At 48.7% G+C, this 14,211-nt stretch overlaps 1 protein-coding gene across 4 annotated transcripts in view; it reads right to left on the bottom strand.

The window, feature by feature from the left end:
- The window catches only part of MYH10 (myosin heavy chain 10), a 90,321-nt gene that overhangs the window by 34,761 nt on the left and 41,349 nt on the right, over positions 1-14,211 (bottom strand). For 2 of the 4 annotated variants that reach the window (XM_071452824.1, XM_071452826.1), the window contains exons 5-9: positions 13,772-13,874; positions 9,323-9,352; positions 5,704-5,796; positions 3,014-3,077; positions 867-965 (exon numbers count right to left, since the gene is read on the bottom strand). In XM_071452824.1, coding sequence (XP_071308925.1) covers positions 867-965; positions 3,014-3,077; positions 5,704-5,796; positions 9,323-9,352; positions 13,772-13,874 — 389 coding nt within the window. The remainder of the gene's footprint in view (positions 1-866; positions 966-3,013; positions 3,078-5,703; positions 5,797-9,322; positions 9,353-13,771; positions 13,875-14,211) is intronic. The other 2 variants (XM_071452825.1, XM_071452827.1) reach the window with 1 other exon arrangement.

Here is a 14,211-nt window from a genome sequence, read left to right as displayed (position 1 = left end):
GTGAGCACCACCTTATCTCCTACAGGAGGAGTGGACCAGTTCTCTGAAGTCTGTATCTTTATGAGCTCCAGTTATCACAGCCCACCAGGAATTCCCAAGGAGGGAAAAAAACCCCAAACAGAGCTGAGATAACCACCCCAGCACTGCCATGGCTTGAAGACAGCCCAGGGTTTCACTGGGTTTGGGTGAAATTTCTCTGCAGGTTGGAGGAGATGGGACTGCTTGTTTCCATCTGGGAACTCTGCACTCCAGTCCAGGGATTCCCAAACTGGGCTTTGGCAGGGAGGAGTCACTGCCTTGGGATGGCAGAGTGGCTCCCCAGCACGTCTGATAAAACCCAGTGTCACAGACATATTTTATGAAACATCCTTTCATTAGGATCTTTTCTCCTGAGAAGCTGGGAAGCTTCAGCTTCTCCATCTTTTGCTGCTTTGGAATGTGATTTGGAGAACTGTTCACCCAGCATGTGAATTGTTTTTACTTGATGACCAATGACAGCCACCAGTGTCGAGGCTGTGAGAAGTCACAAGAATTTATTATCATTCTTTTCCTTTCAAGCCTTCTGATGAAATCCTTTCTTCTATTCTTTTAGTACACTTTTAATATATCATTTTCTTTTAATATAATATATATCATAAAATAATAAATCAGCCTTCTGAAGCATGGAGTCAAGATTCTCATCTCTTCCCTCGTCCTGGGACCCCTGTGAACAGCACCACACCCCAGCAGTGACTGCAGGGCAAAGCTACCCAGCCTCTCCCCTAAAGCTCACCACTCACAACCACAGAACCACTCAAACCCACCCTGTACCCCTGAAACAACCAATGCAGCACCCAGTGGGTGTCAGATGGACACTCCCAGCTTACATTTGAGGTGTTCTCCTGCTCCAGCCAGGAGCTGGTAGAAGATGTGGAACGTGCGCTCGTCCTTGGCCTGACGCACAGCTCGAGACTTCTCCAGCAGGTCTGGGGTCACCTGGAGTCAAGGGCCACCTGCAATCCCTGCTTCACCCTGCTTCAAAACCTACTGAGAACCCCAAAGCAGGCCAGGGAACCAGCCTGAGACCAAAGAGAATTACAGGAGTGATGCCCAGAGCAGCTGGGGCTGCCCCTGGATCCCTGGCAGTGCCCAGGGACAGGCTGGACACTGGGGCTGGGAGCACCTGGGACAGTGAGAGGTGTCCCTATAGCAGTGAGAGGTGTCCCTATAGCAGTGAGAGGTGTCCCTGGGACAGTGGGAGGTGACCCTGGGACACTGAGAGGTGACCCTGGGACAGGGGAAGGTGTCCCTGGGACAATGAGAGGTGTCCCTGGGACAGGGGGAGGTGTCCCTGGGGCACTGAGAGGTGTCCCTGGGACAGGGGGAGGTGTCCCTGGGGCACTGAGAGGTGTCTCTATAGCAGTGAGAGGTGACCCTGGGGCAGTGAGAGGTGACCCTATAGCAGTGAGAGGTGACCCTGGGACAGGGGAAGGTGTCCCTGGGACAGTGAGAGGTGTCCCTGCCATGGCAGGATGGGCACTGAGGTCCCTTCCACCCCAAACCAGGCTGGCATTCTGTGACCTGACCAGGTCCAACACAGACTTTAGTGACTGAGTAAGAGATTTCCAGCTGGTAGAAACCCACTGTTCATCCCAGCCAGCTCCTGACATTTCTACACCCCCATCCCTGCTTCCCCTGCTCCTTGCAACCACCACTGTCTGCCATGGCCCAGCTGCACTTTTGGTGAGGGGGAGCTCCATCCTTCTCCATCATCACTTCCATTGAGGTCCTAGCTGAACTCCTAATCCCAAAAAGCAGCAGCTGCTGAACTCACAACTCCTTTACTATCCCAAGTGCATTTGCCATTCCCTTCAAGCATTGCCTTTTTCCATAACAATCCACACTGCCTTTCAACAGCTCCCAAATTCAATTCCTGCAGCAGGTAGTGCCTGATTAGCTGCCATGAGCTGTAATCTTATTTCATTTCTTTATTTCTTGATATCCCATATTGTAAAGCAAATGTAGGACAGGGATTTGAAATGACAGTGGCAAGGATGGGTTCCTGTGATGAAGAAGAAATTCTCCAAGAGTTAAATCCTCCTGTTTTCACAAAGCTCTGGGCAAAACAATTCATCTGGACTTTCCTAAAGGCTGCCTTCATTCCTGTGCTGTGGTGAATGAAAAAAACCCACTTATCATTGCAGCATATTTCGAATAACTATAGATCTTTCCCAGCCTTATTGGGAAATCACATTTTCTGACAATTCCAAACACTTAAATGTTCAGATCAAGCAGTTTCAAAACACAGGAACCAAATGGAAACTTAACTACAGCATTGTTTATGATCAATATTCACTTAATGTTGTTTAGCAAGACTCCCAACTCCATCCTTTTATGACCACTCCACTGCTATTCTCCCAGAAAACTCAAAATTACACAATGCATTTTTAACACAGAGAAAACAACTTCAGGGAAGGGCTTTCAGTGCCAGTGTTTTGACTTGGTTTTCCACTCATAAACAAGAACAACTCTTAGAGCTAAAACTGAATTCCCTTTGGTATTAATTACAATTAATCAAGCATAGTAGGAGTCCTTGTGTCACTGAACCTTCATGGCAGCCAGAAGAGCTGGGCTCTGTCCTGGATCAGGAGCTGCTCTCCAGGCAGGGGCTGCTCCTGGCACCACACAGAGGCTCAGCTCCCCCTCAGGAAGGCATTGGGGATTTTCAGAAATGTTCCCAGCACAAGCACATTTCACATGGTTTCCCTTTCTAACACAGCCTGGCTTGAAGGCCAGCCTGAAAACCCTGCAGGTTCCAGGGGGTGGGATTTGGGAGTTTAGGATTTCTGAGCACACAGAAGCTGCTGAATCTGTGATATTTGAGCAGTTATTTTGAAACAAAGGGAGAGATGGATGCTGTCAAAGGAATGTCCAAGTGTGGCAACCTCTCACTGCATTCCAATGAATTCTAGGGTTAAAAGCAAAACAAAGCAGGGCAGCTGCATTTTGCAAGATGTGGCAGGAAAAAGGATACAGGTCTCAATGTTGGCCCCAACAATGTAACCAGTGACATCAAAGTTAATCCTGATGAATTTGCCCTGCAAAGGAAAGAAGACTTTTTCATAATTACTTTTTTTTTTAAATGAAGACAATGCTGTCCATACCAGAGATAACCCAAATGCACTCGTGGCTCAAGGATTTCCCAGGTTCAGAGGGAACCTTTCCCCTTCCATGGGCTCACTCCAAGGGAGCACACAAACACACTCCAGGGATGGGGGAGCTCCTAGGGCAGATTTATCTGTAGTAGTATTATTTATTTGTATTTATTTGTGATCCAAACCCCTCTGAAGGTGAGGCTCCATTTTCCCTGAGCACACACTCTGAGGTGGGGGGCAATGATGGGATTCCTTCCAGGTGTGCACATTTCTGGGGCATTTTCTGGTGCCTGAAGGGGCCTCAGCTCCTCAACCTCCGGTGCTGCCTGGCCAAAGGATTTCTCCCTCCTTTTCCAAAAGGCCTCCACGGCCCCTCTAAGGGCTCAATTCTGTTGACACCACCACAGCACTGAGGCCAGGGCTTTGGGAAAGCCATATCAGAGGGAAGCATTCAGTGCTGCCACATCAATCCAGCAAGGCCAATACAAACCAGAGATGGATCCCCTGGAACATAAGAGAACTGCCTTTGGGAGAAGAAAAAAGGGGGGAAAATAAAATCCATTGGCCACTGGGCTTCTCTGAGTCCTGCCTGGGTTACCAGGAGCAGGGCAGGGCTGAAGCACCTCTCACTCCATGGCAGGACAGAGATTTTTAAATCAGGTTGGAAAATGGCTGTTAAAGATGATTTTTTTCTGCATGAGATGAGACCATCTGCAATGAATTATCCTGGTTCCTTTATGAAAACAGAGCTGGAGCCATCAGAGTGATTATGTTCATGATGGAAATGCAGAGCTCAAAATAACACAAACCAGATGCTAACATCTTTTAGGGGAAGAAGTATTCTCATTAAATTAGTACAGCCTCTGATGGATTCAAGACAGGTAACAAAGTGGAATCACTGCGCAGTGAAACCTGTTGATGTTATAAATCCTGTACCCAGCTTCTATAAGCATCAGGAAACATTATAAATAACAGGGCTGTAAAATTACAAAAGCTGAATTTCCACAGAACTGTGCTCTCCCTTCTCAGCTGAAGGGGCTGATGGATTTAGTCATACAGTTTTCCAGAGTTCTTATCATGGAGTTGAGTTCATGCATTATAAATCCAAGCAACTGTTGAAATGTCAAAGGCAGACAAGAAATCTTTCATTTGTTCTGTAAATTGTAGTGCTGTTCTTCCAAGCAAAATGATTTAATACCTCCTGAGCACTTTTGAAGTTGTACTAAAAACATCTTCCCCCTGAAATAAGAGATGGCTTTTTTGGTTTTTTTTTTCCTTCAAAGGAGAGGAAGTTCTAAGAAGTGGTAAAAAGCTATTTATTCATCCTGAGTTCCACCACAATTTTTAAAACAATGGAACCCATCAGAAGTGGTTATCAGCCACCAAAACACTGTGAACAGCAGGCAGGGACCCAACAAAAACAAGGAGCAGCTACAGCAGTGCCTGCCACCTGGGCTAGGTCACACAGTGGCCTTTTGACTTTCCTGCAGTACATCAGGACGTTGAGATGGGGTTTTATGTGTGCTTTTGCAGAAACTCAGGATGTTCTCTCCAAGCCAAGCACTGGATAAAGTCACAGCTCTGCACAGGAAGGCTGCAGGCTTTGCCAGTCCCATGGGGTGCCCAGGCCTTGGCACCTGCCAGCAAGCCAGCAGCATCTGTGCACACAGGCCCAGCCCAGCTCTGTTTGATAGATTGTGAGCTGCTGTCAGCCCAGGGGTGGCTGGAGTCAGAATGAAATCACTGTGCCAAGAGCCAGTGAGGAGGTGCCTTCAGTGAGCCCAAAAAGCTGAAGGCATTGTAGGAGAACCTGGATTCATGGAGGAAGGGGAGAGAGAAATCTCCTGATACAACCAGAGAACACCTGGCACAGGGGATTCCTGCAGCAGCAGCAGCAGGGATCAGGGCACAGCTCTGGGATCAGGGCACAGCTCTGGGATCAGGGCACAGCTCTGGGATCAGGGGCACAGCTCTGGGATCAGGGGCACAGCTCTGGGATCAGGGGCACAGCTCTGGGATCAGGGGCACAGCTCTGGGATCAGGGGCACAGCTCTGGGATCAGGGGCACAGCTCTGGGATCAGGGCACAGCTCTGGGATCAGGGTAAAGGCTCTGGGATCAGGGTAAAGGCTCTGGGATCAGGGCACAGCTCTGGGATCAGGGCACAGCTCTGGGATCAGGGCACAGCTCTGGGATCAGGGCACAGCTCTGGGATCAGGGCACAGCTCTGGGATCGGGGCAGAGCTCTGGGATCGGGGCACAGCTCTGGGATCGGGGTAAAGGCTCTGGGATCAGGGCACAGGCTCTGCAGGGATCAGGGCACAGGCTCTGCAGGGATCAGGGCACAGGCTCTGCAGGGATCAGGGCACAGCTCTGGGATCGGGGCACAGCTCTGGGATCGGGGTAAAGGCTCTGGGATCAGGGCACAGGCTCTGCAGGGATCAGGGCACAGCTCTGGGATCAGGGCACAGCCCTGGGATCAGGGCAGAGCTCTGGGATCGGGGTAAAGGCTCTGGGATCAGGGCACAGGCTCTGGGGTCAGGAGGCTCTGCAGGGATCAGGGCACTCACAAAGCGGGAGGAGTTGTCGTTCTTCACGGTCTTGGCGTTGCCAAAGGACTCCAGGATGGGGTTGGCCTGCAGCAGCTGCCTCTCCAGCTCCCCCTGCAAACCACAGAGACACAAACACAATGCATTTATCCAGGGCCCAGGTGCTCTGCCTCTCCTGCAGTCACCTCCCCTGGTGTGGCAGTGCCACCACCTCCACAGGGGCATCCTCATCCTCCCCTCACTCCCAAACCTGCAGCTGCCTCCATCCAGGGGTGAACGTGGCTGGATTTTGGGTGGTGTTTGTTTATCAAAACACACACAGAGACACACACAGACAGAGCAGGAACCAGACAGGACTTGATGGATGTTGAAAGTCACTGAATATGGGAAAGAAAATTCTCATTTAGGGCTAATGAAATCAGGCACAGACCTTTGAGTGCTTAACAGCTTTAAGGTTTTAGGTTTAAACTTTGTGCTGGCAATACAGCTATCTCAGAACACCTATTTCCAAACTCAGAAATACTTATTTTCAAACCTACTTTCAGGTGAGTGAAACTCCCCTTCAGTCAGCCAGACTGAAACTCATCTCATTGCATCACCTCTGACCTGGCCACACCAGAGCTGAGCAACACCAATTACAAACACTGCTTTCCAATTGCCCAATCCAGCCAGCATTGCTCAGGCTGCTTAATGCATTTGTTAAATGCTTCTGTCAGCTCTGGCCAATGAGTTTAGAATTTGAGGTACTTATCTCAAGGAAATTGCACAACAGCTTTTACAAGTTCTGTCCATGAGGAGGTCTGGTAACAAAAAAAGTCTGTGCTGCTTCCAAGAGCCCAGGAGGCACAAATGTACACAGGAAAATATATTGTCTTCTTGCTCTGAAGGATGGTGTGGGGGAAAAAAAAAAAAAAAGTGAAGCTGTCTGGAATGTAGTCTCCAATCTGACATCTGTGTTCATGAACCTGCTTTTTCCAATTATTTATAGTCTTGGTGAATAAAGGCCCAGACCAAGCATCAAAGAACAGGAAGCATTAAGTCTCTTAAGGCTTCCACGCAGGGTCAATTCTTAGACAGGAATTTTTAAAATTCACTACTTAACACCTAAAAGATTTGATTTGTATATTGAAATATATTTCAAGCTCTCCTGGAAATAAATGGCTGCACCTTCTTTTATGTGACCTCAAGTTATCTGCTCAGAAGTTGCTTACTTCCAAATGTGCTCCCTTTGGGATGACACATTCCCTAAATGCTGGGGTGGGTAAAGAAGGAATAAATACAGAGGGAATAAATGTGAGTCCCAGCCCAGAGCAGAGCCAGCAGTGCCATGGCAGGGCTGCCAAGGTGACAGCTTAAAAGCACTTTTAAACTGACAAAAAACTGCAACTGGAGAGAAACTGGATGCCTGTTACAGCCACTCTGTGCTGTTGTATTCTCCAAATTCCCCAAGGAAAAGCCTCAGAGCCTGGAATGCTCCCACATGCCCTCCCCTCTCCCAGCTGCTGTGGGCACACCAAGATCCAGGGCAGCATTCCCTCAGCACTGCTCCTCTCCTGGGACAAACCCCAGTGTGCCCAGCCAGGGCAGGGAGTGTGGCACAGCTGGCATGTCCAAATTCTGCAAGCTTTTGGAAAAGAAATGCCCTGAGTGCCCAGGGAGTGCTGCATGGCATGGCTGTGTGCCACCAGCAATGGGAGGGCACAGCAGGCTGGGACAAACCTGGGACAAACCTGGGATAAACCTGGGACAAACCTGGGACAAACCTGGGACAAACCTGGGACAAACCTGGGACAAAGCAGCAGAGGATGTGGATAAACACATTTAGCCATTAAATAAATGCTCTGGCTGCTCCTTGCTGCCATCACCCTGAGGGGCTGAGGGTGAACACCATGGGAACCAGCAGAGCTCAGTGCTGCACACACAGACCTGTCCCAGCCCTCATGGGGCAAAAGGCTCCTGATCTGGGGCTTTCCTCTCTCCAGGCACTGCTTTCAGCCAAACCCAGCCCTCTCTGGGAGGGCTCAGGGTTTCACACAGACACTGAACTCCAGCCTGGCCTCGGGGCACAGCCCCTGCACAGCATCTCCCCAGAACTCCTTGGAAAAAGCAGAATGGGAGCTGTGGGAGAAGTGAGGGCATGCAATGGCTCATGCAGCACCACGGACACAAGGCCAGGGACTGTCTCAGCTCCAGAGAAAGCAGCAGCAGCCCAGGGTCTGGCTCTGGGGAGGCCTGGGGCAGGCAGGGAAGCTCCATGCTACTCACATACAGCAGGGATCCACTCTGCACTTCCAAGTGACATTGAAACACAGATGGTAATGATTCCATGCCTTATGCAGCATCAACAGCCTGGGATTAGCATTTTCCACAGCCACAGTTCAAATGTTCACCAACAGAAGTTTCATGTCCACCCTGGCATCCAGCTCCAAGCAAGAGGAGGGCTCAACCAAACACCACTCTGTCTATTTTTGGACTTGACAAAGATTTGAGTGAAAACCCTTGGAAGTGACTGATGTGTGCAAGGAGGGAGGATTCAGTTGCTCCCTGGGAAGGTCTGCAGCTCCTGAACAGGAGAGCACAGCCCCACAGCTGGGTCTGACTGCACCACACACTCCCAGGGCACCACAGCTGCCCAGGCACTGCTCTCTGACCCCAACAGATCTCACCTGAAGGTTCCTCTACTATTCCCTTTGCACTGGAGTTACACTGCACTCATCAGCTCCAGAGAAATGCAAGGGGGACTCACCCAGCTGAATTAACCCTTCAGTTTCCATGGCTGGTCACTCCCTGGGGAGCTGGGACAAAGCTTTGCTTTATTTAAAAGCTCACAGGCATCACTTACCAGCTCAGGTCAGAGCGGGGCATTTCTCCTGTGGCAGCAATTGTTTATCCCTCCCCACAGTCCTGCCCTCAGCCTCCACCTGAGCCTCCTCCAGCTGAGCTCCACCTGGAGCCCTGCAATTCCTTCTCTCCCCAGAAACTGGGATCAGACAGAGCAGGGGATCAGGAGTGTGGCATGGGCAGGGATGTGCCCAGCACATGGGCAGGGATGTGCCCAGCACTCTGCCAGCCTGGGCACTGACAGCAGCTGGAGCTCAAGGGAGCAAACTTCACTCAGATCCCACTCTGCTCACACCACCTGCCCTCGAAAGTCTGGGGAAATCCTTCATTTCTCAAGGCTTTTGGTTATGCCAGGCCTTTCACACTTGAGATCAAAGTCTTCACTGGTGATTTGCAAAGCTATAAAAGGATTCAGACAAAGCACTTAATCAAAAGAATTTGGTAGCTTCCATTAATCAAATCTTTTATTTAGTGCTTTGTTTAATATTTAAAAAGTGTTCTGCGCTCTCTCAGCAGCACACTACCCAGTATACACAAAGTAATTTGGAGAGAGGGCAAACCTTTCATTTCAGGGCTCAAAAGTGTTAAAATCCTTTGCAATAAAAGTGGTTAAAATCCTTTGCAATGCTGAGAAACCCATGAGCTGCTCACTCTCCCCTCTCTCTAAGCCAGTTAAGTATTTCCAAAATTCTCTGCTAGCTGTGTGTTCCTTCAAGGTTTCCCACATTATCAGCACAAAGAGAAGAATATACATCAGTTCTCCTACATAACTTGAAAAGCATTAAAAAAAACCACTTGCCTGGTGTTTGACGGGTTTGGGAGATTCAGGCTGTTCATTGCAAACAAACAAATGATAAGTTAGCAAGCAGGCATTCCAGCTGCATGTCACATCCCACATTAGCACTGTCAGCACCTTTAACCACACTCACTTCACAGAGAGTTCCACAGACACTGCCCAGATTTCAGAGCAGGGTTACTGGCACGTGCTGCACCCCGTGTCTGTGCAAGGGTTAATGAAAGCCAGCATGGCACAGGGCCCTTGAGAGCCAGGGAGAGGCAGGAGCTGCATCGTTTGGGCACTGCTTCCAAAATGAACCCAGCCTGAGTCCCTTTGTGGCCAGCCCTGGGCACTGGGGGGTGGCTGGGCTCAGAGGTGATCACTGGCACCAGGGTATTCTCTGAAAAATCCTCTGTGCCCAGGACTTTCTCCTGGGAGGCTGAGAGGCCTCAGAAAAGAACAAAACCAATAATTATCTGATTGTTTGGCAATGGGGTCTGGAGGTTGTTTACCAACAGGTGCAGCTGTGATTGGTTCCATGTGAATTGTTTTTAATTAATGACCAATCACCATCAGCTGTGTCGGACTTTGAGGAGTCAGTCACAAACTTTCACTGTCATTCTTGTTCAGCCTTCTGATGTTTCCTTTCTATACAGTTTAGTATAGTTTTAGTATAGCATTCTTGAATATAACATATCACAAAATAATAAATCAGCCTTCTGAGCACACGGAGTCAGATTCTCATCCCCACCTTGTCCTGGGGACCTCACAGCACCACAATCACTGTCCTTGAGCACTCCCAGAGGGGTGGAACAGCTCAAGGGGAGCCACACAAAGCAGTCAGGGGGCTGGATTTGCACTGCAAGTATTTCAAAATGCAAACCCACCCTCGAGACAAGACCTTTGCTTCTTTCTTTCAAGCAGCACCATGAGCAGCAGCACAACCCTGCACTGGACACTGGGCCAGCAAGAAGGACAGAGGGAACATGAAGGTAACAAAGTAAAACAAAAACCCTTCAAAATTCAAATCTGCACAGCTTCAGAAGGAATCTTCAATTCCATTCTCTCTTCCTTGGCTCAGCCTGGGAGTTTAATAATCTTAAGCTTCATATCTGAGAGCCTGAGGCAAAGTGTTGTGGAGAAACACACACAACATGAGATTTTATAGCAGCCAACTGTACTCCCTCTGTCTGTGACTCTTATTTTATATCAGTGCAGGATGATATGGACAGAGGGCTGTCAGGCAGCTGGCAGAGGTCTGGCTTGCTCAGGTGGGTGAAGTGAATTTTCAAATTGCCAAGGAGAGACCCACCCCTCCTGCAATCATGGGGCAGGACAGGAACACCTCAGGATTCAGAGGAGTTTCATTTGTTTGTATTTATAAATGATGAACTGCACTCCTGGGTGTCCATTCTTGCCCTACCAGAGACACCACTGAGCACCACCAGGCACAGATTGAACTTCTCTGTGTTTAAATGAGGGCAGTTGAAGCCCACTTGGGAAACCCAGGGAAGCTTTAGCCTGAGTTAGCCTGCCTGAGGTCCTGTCCTTCAAAAACTAATTCTGTTTCTTTAGAAATTAATAAAACAAATTAAGCAATTTAGCATTTCAGCTACCAAGGCAAAGGCAGCCACTGAAAGCAATCATGAATCTGAAAGTACCAGCAATGAGTTCTGAAGTCTAAAATAGCACCAACATGAGAGCTGGGTTTAGTGAAAACAGAGGCAGTTTGGGCTGAGAACACTTTGGGGAAAGCTTAAAGCCCCTTCCAGGGCCTAAAGGGGCTGGGGAGGGACTGGGGACAAGGCATGGAGGGACAGGACACAGGGAATGGCTTCAGTGACAGAGGGCAGGGCTGGATGGGAGATTGGGAACTGGGAATTGTGAAGGTTGAAGGTTGCCCAGAGCAGCTGTGGCTGCCCCTGGATCCCTGGCAGTGCCCAAGGCCAGGCTGGACAGGGAAGGTGTCCCTGGGGCAGGGGAAGGTATCCCTGGGACAGGGGAAGGTGTCCCTGGGGCAGGGGAAGGTGTCCCTGCCATGGCACGGGTGGCACTGGATAATCTTTAGCATCCCCTCCAACCCAACCCATTCTGGGATTCTGTGATCTGCACTCCATGTAAAGGTTTCCCCTGATGGAGATGGACACCCTGCCTTACCTCCAGCCCTCAGAGCAGCTCCTGCTCCAGCCCTGCCCAGCAGCTCTCCCTCCCCAGCCTCCATTCCCACTTCTAGGGCTGCTGCAGCCTCAGCTGGCCCTGCCAAACCCCACAGGTACTGAGGTTCCTCTGCCACCTCTCCTCCTCCCCACACTTTGAGTGCAGTGCCCAGGACACCACCTTGGATCAGCCAGGCAATGAGATTCCCACACTCACAACCCAGGAATCCTGACTGAAATTCAGGCTTCACTCCAGCCCTGTGTCACTGACCCCATTCCCAAACCCGTGTGCTCAGGGCTGTGCAGGACTCTGTCAGCCCTAAGGAAAGAGGGGTTTGGGGGCAGAAAAGCCTCCTGGAGAAGCAGCTGGGTGGCAGCCATTGGGCAGAGCTCTCACAAAAGCTGAACATGTCCCTCCATCCCAGCTGGAGGAGGCACCTGGCGAGCCCCTGTGTGCTCTGAGGTGTCACTGGGGCTCCTCTGCTTTGCTCTCTTTTTACAGCACTAGGTCAGGCAAATCACACTTAACCCTAGGCTCAGCATGCCAATTGCTTTGTTTAAAAAAATAATCAATGAGGCATTCAAAGAGGCTCAGAAACACACATGGCACTGATAACCATCTGCAACAGGATGGCTGCAGACAGACTGCAAGCCATGGATTGATTTAACAAGCCTATTTAGCATCTTCTTGTGCACAGGGCAATGCACAGGTTGCACACACTGTGGATCACCACCAGCCCTCTACAGCTTTCTAATGAATATGCAAATAGGCTAAATTAGGGCTGCTTCTGTTCCCCATTCCCACCCTTCCTACCTTCCCTGTGGCACCTGTGAGGGTTGGACATTCTTTGTTGCCAATACATGAACACAAACTAATGGCTGCACAACAAGGGAGACTCATCTGTATTTTCAAAATTAGTTTGGTGACAAACACTCTGCATTTTTCATGGACACATGGCAAATCCAGTGCCCACTGTGGTACTGCACTGAATAAAGGGCACAGTCCCAGACTTTTATTCAGGACACTCCCTGTTCTTTTTGCTCACATCCCAGCTTCCCCCTTTCTTCCCTGTGCCTTCACAGGCTCCCTGAGACGTTGCATCATCTCCATCCCTCAAGATTTTGAAAACTCAGCTTTTGTGGGGATTGGGCAATGCAATCTCACTTTGAAGGGAGGCACATTTTAAAAGGACAAGAGGCTTCCAGAAGTGTCTGAGGTGTTCCAAGCTGTCACCAGTATATTTAGAAATACTTGGTGCAAGCCCTGCACAATTCCCTTCTCTCCAAAAGCCTGCTGGCAATTTTGCTTCTGTAGAAATTGAAAAAACAATTTTTTGGGTTTGTCCAGGGCTGCACAGTGGCAAAGCCAAGAACATGCACAACTGCAAACCTCCCAGAAAATCCCTCGTGCTGGATGATGTCCCAGTGTCACCAGAGTCACCACATGAGTGCAAGTGACACTCCAAGGATGCTCCAGTGGGAATGGGGTGCTGGGCAAAGGCTGGGCTGATCTCAGAGGTCTTGGCTGTAATTCTGTAAGCCTCCAACTCTATAATTCCATAAATTAATGCACTTTGAAGGTTCCAGCCACCACAGACACCAGGATTACTACTGGAAAACCATTTGTGCAAAGCTCAATTAAAACTTCACTGCAAACGTATCCAAGTACCCCTAACAATGAATATTCAAACCTATTCCTGGATTTTAAAAGCAAAGAATCACTCAAAATTCACTGCAAATGTTGAAGCCTGGCAGGAAATCTGAAGCAAGTTCTACATAAACCAGAGCTGGTTTCAAGTTACCAAAAAAGCCAATATTCTCTATATAAAAGTATATACTCACTTGTTTATAGTGTAATAAAATCTGAGCTTTTAATTAGATGCTGGCTCCTAGATATAGCAACTCTAGAGCAGTTTTTAAGCTGGATGATTTTTCCTATCTACAAGTTAATTTCTGAAAGCACAGAAAGCTTGTTCACAAATATAATACCAAAAACTGCATCTACTGGGAACTAAATTCAGTTAGAATTGCCTGGGTTTATTGAATCTTTTTGGAAAATGGGGTTTATTGCATCAGAAAGCTTTGCTTTTATTTGTATAAAGCCTTTAATTTCAAAACAGAAATTAGACAGCTGACATGGACTAGAAATTTTGATGTAACTGCTCATTTCAGCCACTGCTAAAGAGAAAATAATGGTTGAGACAAAATTACACAGATCATATTACAGTTTAATAAAAAAAAGTAATTTTTTCAAATGCAAAGATGGTAATTTTCAAAAAGAGCAACCAAGAAATGAGAAAATACCCCAACTTACAGGAATATTATGGTCCTTTCTTCCTTTATGGGAGGAAGCAACATGAGCAAGGTACTGAATGACCTTCTTGGTGTTCTCCGTCTTCCCAGCACCAGATTCACCTCTGCAAAACAGGGCAGACATTTCCTTCAAAATCCACCTTTAGCAGCAGGAATCCTTTGTTTACAGCCCCTCACCCGTCCCATGGGTGGCTCTGGCTGTGCACAGAGCAAAAGCCAAAGGCAGGGATGCTGCAGGGAACCACAGGGTATTTGTTTAAAATCCCTCCTTCAGCATCTCCTGAGCTCTAAGGTGCTGATACAAGGTGTGACATCAGTTTGATTAAGAGCTTTTGGCTTTGTGCCTGAAGCCCTTGGACACAAAACACTTGTGCCCTGCCTGGATCACTGCAGACAGAGTTTTCCAGGGTGCAGATACATTTTTATTTTTAAATCGTGAGA

The sequence above is a fragment of the Agelaius tricolor genome, unplaced genomic scaffold, assembly GCF_023055355.1.
Source record: "Agelaius tricolor isolate 1412-34295 unplaced genomic scaffold, bAgeTri1.0.p SCAF_35, whole genome shotgun sequence".
NCBI classification, from domain to species: Eukaryota; Metazoa; Chordata; class Aves; order Passeriformes; family Icteridae; genus Agelaius; species Agelaius tricolor.
Note: the sequence above shows the minus strand (reverse complement) of the source record. Positions and strands in the feature narration are given on the sequence as shown.